The sequence below is a fragment of the Oncorhynchus nerka genome, linkage group LG10, assembly GCF_034236695.1.
Source record: "Oncorhynchus nerka isolate Pitt River linkage group LG10, Oner_Uvic_2.0, whole genome shotgun sequence".
Taxonomy (NCBI): domain Eukaryota; kingdom Metazoa; phylum Chordata; class Actinopteri; order Salmoniformes; family Salmonidae; genus Oncorhynchus; species Oncorhynchus nerka.
This window is the reverse complement of record NC_088405.1, coordinates 28,423,193-28,439,498: the sequence shown is the minus strand read 5'-3', so window position 1 is coordinate 28,439,498 and position 16,306 is coordinate 28,423,193. Positions and strand designations below refer to the sequence as shown.

The following is a 16,306-nucleotide window of genomic DNA, read 5'->3' as shown; positions in this document are numbered from 1 at the left end:
AACCCATGGGCTTAAAGGGTACACTTGGTACCCATTAAGCCCGATCTGGACATTTCACATATTTCATCAAACATTTGTACGTCTTAAAACATGCTGTAAGTAAAGACATGAAACTTAATTGGGTGGTTTTCTCTGAGATTCATTTAGAGCTTGAAGCCAGGGTTGTCTTCACTTCACTGAGTTGTGATAAATTGGTTTGTGTGCCTTTTAGAGAGTTGGGCTTGGTGCTCAATGGCAAGGTTGACTCCATGAAAACCTACATCTAACAACAAATATCCACCAATTACTCACATTTGTGTTTTCTCATCAGAAATGATTGTTTCATGTTTGTAAAATATTACTGTTCTCAGATTTTTAGTTTATAGATGATGTGTATGAAAATATGTTTGATTTTTTTACTAAATGCTACCATTGTTGAGATTGTTAAGCTGCACTGGAATGTTCATATCCTGTATATTTGAGTTTGATATGTGGTTGTCTCCCATACTGCAGCTATCTTATGATGAATACACTCTGGATAAGAGCATCTGCTGAATGACTAACATGTCAAATGTAAATGTTTTACATACAGAGCTCATATTACTGTTTTTGTCAGACCCTGACCATAGTTTGCTTTGTATGCTTCTATGTTTTGTTTGGTCAGGGTGTGATCTGAGTGGGCATTCTATGTTGTCTGTTTCTGTGTTTGGCCTGATATGGTTCTCAGAGGCAGGTGTTAGTCATTGTCTTTGATTGGGAATCATATTTAGGTAGCCTGTTTGGTGTTTTGTGGGTGATTGTTCCTGTTTTGTGGGTTTTGTGGGTGATTGTTCCTGTCTCTGTGTTTGCACCAGATAGGGCTGTTTTGGTTTTTCACATTTCTTGGTTTTGTTAGTCTGTTCATGTATAGTTTCTTTATTAAAGAACCATGAATAATAACCACGCTGCGTTTTGGTCCGCCTCTCCTTCGACACAAGAAAACCGTTACAGTTTTGAATAATTATTTTTAAATATTGATGTATCATTTGACAGTTCTTTATTAAAAATGTAGTTATTTGTTATATGTGACTGTGCAAAACCTTGCAGTATTACTTATTTATCTGAGAGAGGCAGATACTGTCACACTCTTCTGACAAGGAGGAGTAGTAGGAAGGATCGGAGGACCAATGCGCAGCATGGTAACTGTTCTTCTTGTTTATTTGCCTGAACACTAAAATAACGAGAGAATGAACGAAACAAATAAAACAGTCCCGTGTGGAACAAACACTGACACGGGAAATAATCACCTACAACTCAAAAGTGAAACCAGGCTACCTAAGTATGGTTCTTAATCAGGGACAACTGACAATTGACAGCTGCCTCTGATTGAGAACCATACCAGGCCAAACACAGAAATCCCAAATTATAGAAAAAGGAACATAGACTGCCCACCCCAACTCACACCCTGACCATACTAAAACAAAAACAAAACAAAGGAACTAAGGTCAGAACGTGACAGATACATAGCGTTTTGCTCAAAAATATTAAGTGATAGATTTTAAACAAATCGATATCTGTCAATGAACAACCCCATGCCATGATAAAATCATTTTTAAAACACACCAATCTCTTTCATCATTTCTTAAAACAATTCAAGTTCAGCTACACAAATACATCATTTATGGCAGCGAATATCACACATAATAGTGTACAGGAACAAGTATTTGTCTCTTGGCATTTCAAGTCAATTGCATTGAGTCTATGAGATCAAGTAGCCTATAAGGTGACATGGAGGGGAGGGGATGGCAGGGAAACTAAGGGGTGTAAGCCTATCACATTAATCAAATATGCATCATAGAATAAGAAGTGAAAAAAGTAAACACCTGCATCATTTTCTGATTGCTTTTATATTATATTAATATGCAAACAAAAACTAGAAAAGGAACAGTTAAGGAGAACACATATGAATTGGGGTATATCAGCACAATATCAACTAGAGTATCATAGGAACACTTAAGGTATTTCACAACATTAACAATACAATCAAGCGTCAAGCAAAGTTGACCTTTCGGAAGGTCAAAAAATGCAAATGCTCTGTTATTCGACAACGTCTTTCAAAGGACTATGCATAAGCCTCAGACAGTGTGTATTACTTGCCAAAGTGTGTCAGTTTTTATCTGACTGGTTCTGAACGTGGTGGTGACATCTAAAACAGACCTTCAATCCAACAACTGAACTCTAATAGGAACCAATACATCACAATGCAACATTTCTCATTTCTTAAAGTGTGGTAGAAAAACATAATTGGAGAGTGTGTCCGATTTGTGTCAACACAATGCTAAATCCCTCAGGATATGCCATTAACTTTAAATCCCCTGAATCCAATAGTGTAGATTTGAACTAGTCTCATAGAAATTTTGAAAAGAGGGAAAGAAGGGAAAGTCTGGACAAACTTGGGATCAAGAGAGACGGATTCAGCTGAGGCCCTCTAAGTAAGTGAGAAATGTATTTGATTATAACAGATTTATAACTTAATGGGAGTTGTAAATTGCATTGTCAAGGAAACACTTGATAATAATGGGATCTAATTACCTCCATTATTATCCCCATTATCAACCTGTAAGAGCGTTCAGATCCCAATCACCCAATCAGAACCCCCAGTGTTCAAGAGCAGCTCCATGTCAACTACACTGGACCAGAGACTTATGTCAAACTCATTCATTTAGGCCATTGTTCATCAAATTGAACAGCACAGTAAGTTTACCTCAGCCCAAGTTCTGCAACTATTCAATCCTCAAAAAACTGGTTCCATTTTAAAGGGCTGAATGTACACTCCCCATCCTGACCTCAAGGCACTACAGAGGGTAGTCCGTACGGCCCAGTACATCACCGGGGCTAAGCTGCCTGCCATCCAGGACCTCTACACCAGGCGGTGTCAGAGGAAGGCCCTAAAGATGGTCAAATACCCCAGCCACCCCAGTCATAGACTGTTCTCTCTACTACCGCATGGCAAGCGGTACCAGAGTGCCAAGTCTAGGACAAAAAGACTTCTCAACAGTTTTTACCCCCAAGCCATAAGACTCCTGAACAGGTAATCAAATGGCTACCCAGACTATTTGCATTGTGTGCCTCCTCCCAACCACCCACCCCTCTTTTTACGCTGCTGCTACTCTCTGTTTATCATATATGCATAGTCACTTTAACTATACATTCATGTACATACTACCTCATCTGGGCCGACCAACCAGTGCTCCCGCAAAGTGGCTATCCGGGCTATCTGCATTGTGTCCCGCCCACCACCCGCCAACCCCTATTTTACGCTACTGCTACTCTCTGTTCATCATATATGCATAGTCACTTTAACCATATCTACATGTACATACTACCTCAATCAGCCTGTCTAACCGATGTCTGTGTATATATATATATATATATATATATATAGCCTGTCTTTTTACTGTTGTTTTACTGTTTTATTTCTTTACCTACCTATTGTTCACCTAATATCTTCTTTGCACTATTGGTTAGAGCCTGTATGTAAGCATTTCACTGTAAGGTCTCCACCTGTTGTATTCGGCGCACGTGACAAATAAACTTTGATTTGATTTTATGCTGATGAGCTATCCCCTGCTGGAGAGTGGCTACCCCGGGGCTAACAGTTCGTCACAAACACTGATACAATTGAGTTACACCAGTAGGCTGTTACAGTTTTCTTCTATCTCCTCCTCTGACGAAGAGGTGTAGAAAGGATCGGACCAAAATGCAGCGTGGTAATTTTCATACATGTTTAATAACGAATAAACCCGAACAATACAAAAACAGTAACACGAAAACCGAAACAGCCTATACTGGTGCAAAGTAACACAGGAACAGGAACAATCACCCACGAAACACTCAAAGAATATGGCTGCCTAAATATGGTTCCCAATCAGAGACAACGATAAACACCTGCCTCTGATTGAGAACCACTTCAGGCAACCATAGACTATTCTAGAAAACCCCACTATACCACAATCCCAATACCTACAAAAAAGAAACAAGACTAAATATACCACATAATAAACCCATGTCACACCCTGGCCTGACCAAAATAATAAAGAAAACACAAAATACTTAGACCAGGTTGTGACATAGGCAGGTTTCCATTGACCCAGATTTATTCGACAAAAGCATTGTAAACTGCAGATATAGGAGACGTTTTCAAAAGATCAACAACATTTTTATCCATTTGACACGGGTGGGTTTTGTTTACTTTTATTCTGACAAATGATGAGAGAAACTGTGTTTTTCGAATAAATTATGATTTGAAGGTAAGCAGAACACGTGATGTCAAGACGTCGGTATGAAGCTCCACTCCACATTTAATTCTAAATGCCTACTGCCTGCTAAATATACTTTCAACTATAAAAATTATATTTCTTTGCAGGATCCTTGTCCTGACTTTAAAGAATGGATGAATTAATTTGCCTTGCTTTTCTGGATGGCTGGATGCAAGTTTCCCCATCCAATTAGTGCAGATCTACAGGTGGGCAAGTTTCCCCATCCAATTAGTGCAGATCTACAGGTGGGCAAGTTTCCCCATCCAATTAGTGCAGATCTACAGGTGGGCAAGTTTCCCCATCCAATTAGTGCAGATCTACAGGAGGGCAAGTTTCACCATGGTACCGTCCGTGAAGATAAATTGGCACATGAGAATTATTAGAACACGGCAAATATTTGTAAATTATTGCAATTTATCCGTGCTGGCTTTTACATCACTATGTCCAGCTGTTTTTATCGAAGCAAAGATAGTTAAAGGGAACGCACCATAGCAGGCAATTGTCAAATCTATTTTCTATGCAAAGTTTCTAAATGTCGACAAAAAAAATCATTGGACAAGTTAATGGAAACATAGCTACTGACAGCAGAAATAAAGGCCAGAGGATGCTGGCTGTCAAAGGCTTGGCAAGGCCACGGCCAGCAGTCCTGTCGACAGTCCTGCTTAAAGGTCACAGACTGGACCTTTTCCCACTTAAATCAAGGCTCTTGACCTCAGGGTGAAACTACTAACATTTACCACTGGAGCAGATTGAGTATAGGTAGAAACCTAAAGCTGAAGTAAGGACAGAAGGTTAGGAGAGGTCTCCTACACACAAAAGAGCTCAGGTAAGTCATTAAAATTGAAGATGTCAAGAAAGAGCTGAGAAGTGGTTGAATGAAAGGAGGGAGCAGGGTAAATAAAGGCTGTATCCAACACCGTTTTAATCGCCTTTCATTCAAATAAAGGTTATATTTAAAACGTTTAAATTTCAAAGTATCAAGCCTCTCAAGCCAATTCATAAACCTTTTATTGAGAAAGCACCTTTTACTATGTGTTTGTCACTGAGAAAAACCCGGTCTCCAAACAAACCCTCTGAAGCATGCTCCACATCATCTGTCTGAATGTGTCCATCCTGTGGGGAGATGTATTATCATGTGGTGAGGGAGACACTTGCACTCAACAGGAGATCCAACTCTATTGATGCAGATGGTGATATCGAATACCACACACACAGTGAAAAATGCAGACACATAAACACATACACACTAGTGTGTGTGTGTGTGTGTGTGTGTGTGTGTGTGTGTGTGTGTGTGTGTGTGTGTGTGAGTGTGTGTGTGTCTTGATTTCAGAACTAGTTTGGTGTCTAAGTCAAACTAATGGGAAAGTATAGGTGGTATTGATCAATGAGGTACAGGTAACTGCCAAAATAAAGGAAACACTTCAGTAAATGAGGGGTGCTGAGTATGTTGAAAGCAGGTCCTTCCACACAGGTGCTGTTCCTGAGTTAATTAAGCAAGTAACATCACATCATGCTTGGGGTCATGTATACAAATGCCCACTTGCCCATTATTTTGGCTACCATGGCTAGAAGAAGGGATCACAGAGACTTTGAAAGAGGGGTCTCAAATAAGCATATAGGGGGGTTAATTAAAGGGTGTGTGTGTCCGCGCGAGTGTGTGTGTAAAACACCAAATTATGAAATTCCCCATGGACGTATGGTGTCGCATCCCTCAAATAGAGTTCCAGACACTTGTAGAATCTATGCCAAGGTGCATTGAAGCTATTCTGGCAGCCCGTGGTGGCCCAATGCCCTATCTATACACAGCCCACCTTGAGGCAAATTACCCCTGAGTAGATTCCACCTACATCACACACACCCATCCTGTATATAAACAATACAATCTGAAAACATCTGCACACCCACAATCTCGCTGATGCTGTCAATCTGATGAAGGCTAACCTTCTCATATACATAATCAAGTCTACAGGCGAAGAAACGAGCTGTCTCTCCTAAACTCAAAGTAATATGCGAGGAGTTTATTTTAGCAGCCTTCCTGTTGAAGAGCCGTCAATGTCAGTGACACTGTGTCAGTGACAATGAGACAGCTCAGTCAACATAGTGTGCTTCCTTCAACACATGCCACTCGTCTTTACAGGTGGAGAGGATTAGCCGAGCTAGAGGACCACAATAGAAATGTGTACCAGACTTTTTCCCCCAATATACTCAATTCATGTACACTATGTGCTGCTATTTCAGAGATGTTGGGACTGTATTGATTTTATATTGTCAAATATATTCAGTCAGCATTGGCCGTGATGGGGATTCCAGATCTAAAGAGAGCAAAAGCCTGTTTGGGTTCATTTAAATTGACAACACAATGTTTACTGCATGACAAAAATAAATAAAAAATCTTACCAAATGTTTATCCAATAAGGCACCTAGAATCCATAAAAGCTGCTGCAGATGACATAATTTAAATCAGTGGACTGCTCCTCCACTGGCGTCAATCAATAATCACTCTAATTAACTTTAAATGCCACACTAACTATTACACACACACATTTATCTCTGAGTAGTATCCCCCATAGACAAGCAAAGATAACACTATTGCAAACAGATAACTTTTAATAATGTTTCAAATTACTATTGCTAAGGGTCGGTAGAGGTTTATAGTGCAGGGCAGTGGCTTTTTCACTGACAAGATCACTTAAATTCACTTATCTTTCCTAAAATTTTAGACACAAACATTTGTCTAAATTGCCCCATTCCAGAATCCTAGAAGTCAAGCCTGTGGTGATTACGGAAAGGAAAAAGTGCTCTGTAAAGGTTTTATTTGTGTAGGACTTGTTTAATACAATGTCATTGTGGTAAAGCATTAAACTAAATGGCACATTCCAAAATCCCTTGAGATCCAGTCTGGACAGAGGGGTCAAGCCCTGATCTCCTAACTGTAACGTTAATTCCCAATAATGCTTGTCATTTCCTGTTTCAAACAACATTTAAGAGCTTCAAACAACCCCAATACCAGACATACACATCACAGTGTGTGACGCAGGGAGAGAGTAAAGCTACGGTATTTACCTTCCATGACGTAGACCAGTGAGCCCACGTCACCTTCCTTGATGATACAGCTGTCTTTGCCATACTCCACAGGGTACATGCAGTCCACGATCTCCTGGATCTGAGACAGCTCCAGGTTCTTCATGAAGTCATTATCCAATATGGCTTCCTTGATCAGGTCCTTAGACCTGGGGGTTAGAAGAGGAGGAAGTAGGGAAAATGGGATTAATATGGTAATATGTAATTGTAAGGAATTTGTGTTTTCCTTAGCATTGTTTAGGTGGAGTGGATACCCTCTAGCCATTTCTTTGCCTCTTTTTTTACACCTTAATGTGCCTAAAAAAGAAAGGTGGAAACACTGAACGATTGCATAATACCCTACAAAAAGTTGACTTAATTTAGATTCAGCAGTTCAATGTCTACTGTGGTGTATTTTGAGCCTGCTGAATTTGAAATCCTTTTTCAAATGAATTTTCAGGAAATAACCCATTAAAAAAACATGTTCTCAATTCTGTGGTTTCAAGGTGACTAGTATTTGATTGGCTTCAACAGCTGGGACAAGAAACACAGGAAATCAATGCCGAACAGAAGTGGATTGATCTTATTAAAAGTACACTTTGTAAGGACTAATTTGCTTAGACTTTGCTACAATGGTAATCCAACTAGCTCGTTTAAGAGATGTGAACACAGTTATTTTATGCTACGAATATGCTGTGCAACCTCTTGCTAAGGGATAGTATGAGCCAAAGCGCAGTAATAAATGTCAGGGGTGTATTCATTAGTCACACACCATAGCAAAGCGTTTTGCAACTGAAACAGTTAAAACCTCTTAAGGATCCACCCCTTTTTTTAAATTTTAGCCTAAAATGACATACACAAATCTAACTGTCTGTAGCTCAGGCCCTGAAGCAAGGATATGTATATTCTTGGTAGCATTTGAAAGGAAACACTTTGAAGTTTGTGGAAGTGTGAAAGGAACATAGGAGAATATGACACAATAGATCTGGTAAAAGATAATACAAAGAAAAAAACAACCTTTCTTTTGTATTTTTTTGTACCATCTTTGAAATGCAAGAGAAAGGCCATAATGTATTATTCCAGCCCAGGTGCAATTTAGATTTTGGCCTATAGATGGCAGCAGTGTATGTGCAAAGTTTTAGACTGATCTAATGAACCATTGTATTTCTGTTCAAAATTTGGTATTAAGACTGTCCAAGTGTGCCTAATTTGTTTATTAATAACTTTTCATGTTCAAAATTGTGCGCTCTCCTCAAACAATAGCATGGTATACTTTCACTGTAATAGCTACTGAAAATTGGACAGTGCAGTTAGATTAACAAGAATTTAAGCTTTCTGCCAATATCAGATATGTCCATGTTCTGGGAAATGTTCTTGCTACTTACAACCTCATGCTAATCGCATTAGCTTACATTAGCTCAAACGTCCTGTGGAAGGGACACCGATCCCGAAGAAGTAAAATACAGAAAATGTTTTGCACAGAAAACAAATATTTATATTGGATAAATTCCGTCCCTGTTATGTTCTGTTTGCTTCCGTTCTGTTAGTTTGTTAGTGAATAGGCCTACACCCCTGGTGTTTGCATGAACCAAAAAACACAGAGTACAAGGCTAATACAAAGTTTTCTATTCTAAACTGCCTCATTTTCCCAGCTGCTTTAGAAGCAAAATTCAAAGAAAGCCAGAGAGAATAACATAGTCATATCAAAAGAGATGGGGACAGGGAGGGATGTCAATTTAGGCAGAGCCAAGCTGAACAAATGCCCAAAATCTGTACAATCCTTTCAGACATGAGTTTGCAGAGAACAGTTTGTTGATTGAGTATTTTCTCAGAATGAGGTTCAGAAAAAGTGACAGATGGAGAGAAAGTGAAATGTACGTAGAGGTTGACCATTGAGAAGAAACTAAACGAGGGGGAGAAAATGGGAAAAGGAAGGAGGGCAAAGATGCAGGGAGGGGGAGCAGTGCAGGAACCGGGGGGCCATAAAAAAAAGTGGAGTTGTGTCAAATGTTTATGTGGCAATGCAGAAACCCATAGGTGAGCTTGAGGTATAGCACCCAAAGAGGAGTGTAATGACACTTCTGACATTCCACTCCAACGCATTTCCCTCATCTGGCGCCAACCACAATTTGCAAATCATTGCTGTTTGTTCATTTTGCTAGCATTTTCAAACATATTCCTATCGCTTAACATGTCCAACAGTTATTTCACAAAATATCACACACAAGAAGAAATGTAAACATTGTTTAATAGAGTTTAAAGTATTGTATTGCCAGCCCCTACTCACCACCGCAGATTGTGTGAGTGAACTGCACGTTCTCATTACTGAGCACGCGCACCTGATGGATAACTATGCGAATGTGACCGGCACGCACGCTCAGTAATTAGAATGTTGAGGGCTATTTTCATAATCGTTATTCGTTAAATGCTTTTTATGTAATATTATGTCCTCATATGTTGAAATGTACTATGGTATGGAACATTCATGTTTAAATTATTGTGGGTGATCCGATTATAGAGTGACCTTTAATTGATGTGTTAGGTTCTAAATGACAGGGTAAAACTATTAAAAGCTCAAACCAAATGTATTCACCCAATGGGTCAGACAGCTGAACAGACCAAGATGGTGTTCCCAACAGCACAAGTGTATATACACCCCAATTTAGATTAAGTCTCCTCCTTCCCTCTAAACATTCATTATTTATTGCTAGGCAGGAAGTTAAGTGATGTGGGTAATAAACTGCTCCTTCTCCCTTAATGTGACCTGACCTGACCTCGGCCACCATTCCTCTCTAATCCACAACTCCCCACCTTTATCAGTGACCACAACCATGTGATTGCCTTTCCCTCACACAGTAACATTCCAATCCCCTGGCTCATATCCAACCTTAATTGACTCCACCATATGCATTCCTCCTACAGACAACCATTAACTTCTGGTGTAACAACCAAATGGTGATTAACCATTTTTGAAGTTTATAAATCAGAACCCATCAGATTAAATACCTGTGAAGGTGCATTTTGGATAATCCTATTGATATTATTGTTTTTTATTTTAAGAGTCTCTGTTTATATGTCAGTGTTAGTTAGCATCTTGTTAATATCCATGGTCCCAGCTCACATTCTGCACCTAAACACCACAATTTTGCACCTGATTCCGTTGATGCTTTGCAGCCCCTTGACAAAATCTCAAATAAAACCCTATTCCCTAGTGCACTACTTTTGAACAGAACATAGAATTAGATTAGACAAGATTGGGTGTAATATGCTGTATACTGAGATGTTCTGTGTCTGTTATGTACTGAAATCCTTCCACAGGGAAGCAGACAGTGTAGTGTCATGCGGCTCTCTATCATCCAATTCTGTAAAAGAGGCTAATCACATGTAACAGGGTTAATCCAACGAGAACTGCTGTCTTCAAAGAGAAGCTTGGATAAAATAGGGACAGGAAACCCTTTCTACCTCTCAAAGGATGCTGAGAATAGAACTCACAAAAGGGAGACGGTTTGAAGTGTTGCCCGAGCTTCTAAAGTCCCGCCCAGAATTCTGTGGCAAGACACCACCAAACACCCCTCTGTTCCTAGCCTAGTGGTTAGAGCGTTGGGCCAGTAACTAAAAGGTTGCTGGATCGAATCCCCGTTCTGTCGTTCTGCCCCTGAGCAAGACAGTTAACCCACTGTTCCCTGGGTGCCGAAGATGTGGAAGTCAGAGGGGTTGGGTTAAATGCTAAAAACACATTTCAGTTGAAGGCATTCAGTTGTACAACTGACTAGGTAGTCCCCTTTCCTCTTTAGGAGTGACCACATACAGCCAGACTGACAAAATATAATACAATAATATATGTAATTTAGCAGACACTTTTATCCAAAGTGACTTACTTACAGTCATGCGTGCATACATTTTATGCCTATCCTTTTTTGATGTTATGAAGGTATAAAAGGAGCATACTTTAAAAACAACACTATATTTCAATCTACCCTTTAATCATAACCATGAGAGAGTAAAGAGAAGCACAGTAGGGAGGGGTAACATTTTAGCATACCTCCAGAAGCTTCTCTCCTTAACCCTAACCCTAACTTTGACAGATTTACACCCAGGAAAGGAGTGAGGGTTCCTGGCCTCCCTACTACACTACGGACCCCAGAGTGAAGGAGCCTGCAGTCCAGTAACATCTCTCTGTTTCATGTCCTCTATACTCTAGCCAGCCACCCCATTACACACCCAACCTCCTCTCCTCCTCCTCTCCTACCTCTTCTCTTTCTCTCCGTTGGAAGGGAAGATACACACACTCAGTCAGGTTTGGGGACTGAACACGGTCTGTCTTCCTTAAAAGGAGAAAATATGCTCTTTTAGAAGAATAAGGGAGAGAGAGGCTGAGCGAGTGAAAATAGAGATAGAGAGAGAGACCAACAGACATAATCCAGAGAACTAGTTTTAAATATAAAGAGAGTAAAACTGGGAGAGAAAGAACAAGGCCATTAATATACCTCAGCATTTTAAAGGCCACATCTTTTTAAAAACAGGTTTTCTAAACCCTCTGATTGAAGGCCAATAGGCCGACACATACGCTGAATAAACAAAGTATTACCGACAAGAGCAGTCTGCTGTTTTTTCTTTTTTTTCTAAACCAATACAGACAAATAAATAAATATTGAAAGTTGGTCAAACAGAGGAGAGACATTGATTTCCAAGCCATTGAGTAAACATCACAGTGCTCTGTTCTAATTGATAGAGGGGCAGCTCAATTGAAACTCATTAATCAATGGTTGTCAAAGGCCTCTGCGTTGACAACCATAAATGTCTGCTTGTTCAAGACAATGACTATGATGACAACATGCTTTTACTTAAAAAATGCGCCAAAACTGTTATGAAGTTGTCATAAGGTGAATGAAAGTGAAGTATAACCTTTCAAACACTGACGGTACAACACTTTTCACATGAAGTAATTGTCATTCACACGTTTCAGAGATATCATATAGAGACAAAGGATGTGGCATACAGACTTTCCAAAACATCATTTGATCCCTACTTGCTGACACCAACACAGATAAGGGGAAGGAAAATTAGTGCATTTTTTTTGGCCTCCGTCTCGTGTCCTCATCTGGCACCAGGACAGATACCCAGCTGACCAACACAACCAATTTAATGTGCCTCACTGAAGAAAAACAAAGGAATGAGGTCAGAGGATTAAAAGGGGCTTTGGGTGATATGCTGCACAATGCTGACAGATACAACTAAGAAAAAATACTTTTCCCTCTTCAAATAATAACCTCCCTTCATGTTGACTCTTCCTCAATGAAACCCTAAAATCATATTACATGTGCAGCAGGCCACCAGGACAGAACCATTCTTATCTGGCTTCAATGGACACAGCTGGCCACTCAGCAAGGCTTATTATTCAGCTGATTTCTATGCGTCTTTGATGTTTCATGTAGACTAAAACACCTTTTATAGCTACAGGTACCACACATCTGATAAGCCTATCAGGATAACAGAAAATCTGAGAAAACATATCATCACCACCACAATCATATTCTCAAGGTAAGTGATTTCCAGGCTTTTTAAATTGATTAAACCTCAACTCAATGTTGAAGACAGTAAATAATTATAGCATCAATAACCCTTTTTGTTCAGGGTTTGATTTCCAGAGACAAGCATCAAATGTTTCTCATCCACCTTGAGGTGTGTATTGATTTTGAGTGGCATGTTAGACAAACAATGCAACATGAGGTGAGGAATGTGTCTCTAAATGCATGAGACCACACACAAGTTTGTTGGAGAGAGAGGTGAGTGTTGATTGTGTACTGTACGTATGTGCATGTGTGCAGAGACAATAAGAGGAGTGTGTGTGTAGAGAAACAGAGATTTTACTGAGTTACAGTTTATATAAGGAAATCAGTCAATTGAAATACATTCCTGAGGCCCTAATGTATGGAATTCACATGACTGGGAATACAGATATGCATCTGTTGGTCACAGATATTTTAAAAAGGTAGGGGCATGGATCAGAAAATCAGTCAGAATCTGGTGGGACCACCATTACCCTCATGTAGTGCGACACATTTCCTTCACATAGTTGATCACGTTGTTGATTGTGGACTGTAGAATGTTGTACCACTCCCCTTCAATAGCTGTGTGAAGTTGCTGGATATTGGCGGGAACTGGAACACCCTGTTGTACACGTCGATCCATAGCATCCCAAACATGCTCAATGGGTGACATGTCTGGTGAGTATGCAGGCCATAGAAGAACTGGAACATTTGTGTACAGAGCCCTGTGACATTGGGGCCTTGCATTATCATGCTGAAACATGAGGTGATTGCAGCGGATGAACGGGCCTCAGGATCTCGTACGTGGTCTGCGGTTGTGAGGCTGATTGGACGTACTGCCAAATTCTTGAAAACTATGTTGGGGGCAGCTTATGCTAAAGAAATTCAGATTAAAATCTCTGGCAACAGCTCTGGTGGACATTCCTGCAGTCAGCATGCCAATTGCACACTCCCTCAAAACTTGTGATATATAGCATTGTGTAGTGTGACAAAACCGTCCATTTTAGAGTGGCCTTTTATTGTCCCCAGCACAAGGTGCACCTGCATAAGGATCATGTTGTTTAATAAGATGATTGATATGCCACACCTGTCAGGTGGACGGATTATCTTGGCAAAGGAGAAATGCTCACTAACAGGGATGTAAACCAATTTGTGTACAACATTTGAGAGAGATAGTCTTTTTGTGTGTATGGAAGATTTCTGGAATCTTTTATTTCAGCTCATGAAACATGGGACCAACACTACATGTTGAGTTTATATTTTTGTTCATTATACATTATATTACACATACTGACTGATCCTAGATTTCAACCCATACCGTAATGGGAAAGTGTAATTTATACAGTAATTTTAGGTATTAACAACAGTAAAAAAAACTCAGCATTCAACACCATAGTACCCTCCGAGCTCATCATTAAGTTTGGGGCCCTGGGTCTGAACCCTGCCCTGTGCAACTGGGTCCGCCTCCAGGTAGTGAACATAGGAAACAACACCTCCACTTCTCTGATCCTCAACACTGTGGCCCCACAAGGGTGTGTGCTCAGCCCCCTTCTGTACTCCCTGTTCACCCATGACTGCGTGGCCACGCACGCCTCCAATTCAATCATCAAGTTTGCAGACGACAGAACAGTAGTAGGCCTGATTACCAACAATGACGAGACAGCCTATAGGGAGGAGGTGTGATGCTAGGAAAATAACCTCTCACTCAACTTCAACAAAACAAAGGAGCAGATTGTGGACTTCAGGAAACAGCAGAGGGAGCACCCCCCTATCCACATTGACGGGACTGCAGTGAAGAAGGTGGAACGCTTTCAAGTACCTCTGCGCACACATCACTGACAAAATAGATGGTCCACCCACACAGACAGCGTGGTGAAGAAGGCGCAACAGTGCCTCTTCAACCTCAGGAGGCTGAAGAAATTTGGCTTAGGTGCCCTAAATCCCTCATAAACTTTTACAGATGCACAATTGAGAGTATCTTGTCGGGCTGTATCACAGCATGGTACGGCAACTGCACCACCCACAACCACAGGGCTCTCCAGAGGGTGGTACGGTCTGCCCAACGCATCACCGGAGGCAAACATCCAACTCTCCAGAGGGTGGTACGGTCTGCCCAACGCATCACCGGAGGCAAACAAACAACTTCTGGCGCCGACAGAGATGGCCGCCTTGCTTCGCGTTCCTAGGAAACTATGCAGTTTTTTGTTTTTTTTACGTGTTATTCCTTACATTAGTACCCCAGGTCATCTTAGGTTTCATTACATACAGTCGAGAAGAACTACTGAATATAAGATCAGCGTCAACTCACCATCAGTACGACCAAGAATATGTTTTCCGCGACGCGGATCCTGTGTTCTGCCTTACAAACAGGACAACGGAATGGATCGCATGCAGCGACCCAAGAAAACGACTCAGAAAAAGAGGGAAACGTAGCGGTCTTCTGGTCAGACTCCGGACAAGGGCACATCGCGCACCACTCCCCAGCATTCTTCTTGCCAATGTCCAGTCTCTTGACAACAAGGTTGATGAAATCCGAGCAAGGATAGCATTCCAGAGGGACATCAGAGACTGCAACGTTGTCTGCTTCACGGAAACATACTGGGAAGACGCTATCCGATGTGGTGCAGCCAACGGATTTCTCCACGCATCGCGCCGACAGAAACAAACATCTTTCTGGTAAGAAGAGTGGCGGGGGCGTATGCCTCATGACTAACGAGACATGGTGTGATGAAGGAAACATACAGGAACTCAAATCCTTCTGTTCACCTGATTTAGAATTCCTCACAATCAAATGTAGACCGCATTATCTTCCAAGAGAATTCTCTTCGATTATAATCACAGCCGTATATATCCCCCCCCAAGCAGACACATCGATGGCTCTGAACTAACTTTATTTAACTCTTTGCAAACTGGAAACCATTTATCCGGAGGCTGCATTCATTGTAGCTGGGGATTTTAACAAAGCTAATCTGAAAACAAGACTCCCTAAATTTTATCAGCATATCGATTGCGCAACCAGGGGTGGTAAAACCTTGGATCATTGTTACTCTATCTTCCGCGACGCATATAAGGCCCTGCCCCGCCCCCCTTTCGGAAAAGCTGACCACGACTCCATTTTGTTGATCCCTGCCTACAGGCAGAAACCTAAACAAGAGGCTCCCACGCTGAGGTCTGTCCAACGCTGGTCAGACCAAGCTGACTCCACACTCCAAGACTGCTTCCATCATGTGGACTGGGACATGTTTCGTATTGCGTCAGATAAAAATATTGACGAATACGCTGATTCGGTGTGCGAGTTCATTAGAACGTGCGTTGAAGATGTCGTTTCCATAGCAACGATAAAAACATTCCCTAACCAGAAATCTTGGATTGATGGCAGCATTCGCGTGAAACTGAAAGCGCGAACCACTGCTTTTAATC

At 40.9% G+C, this 16,306-nt stretch overlaps 1 protein-coding gene across 2 annotated transcripts in view; it reads right to left on the bottom strand.

Annotated features, from left to right (window-relative positions):
• Positions 1-16,306, bottom strand: part of LOC115135103 (cGMP-dependent protein kinase 1-like) — a 137,468-nt gene that overhangs the window by 94,395 nt on the left and 26,767 nt on the right. For both annotated transcript variants that reach the window (XM_029669386.2, XM_029669385.2), the window contains exon 2: positions 7,341-7,507. In XM_029669386.2, the coding sequence (XP_029525246.1) occupies positions 7,341-7,507 (167 nt within the window). The remainder of the gene's footprint in view (positions 1-7,340; positions 7,508-16,306) is intronic.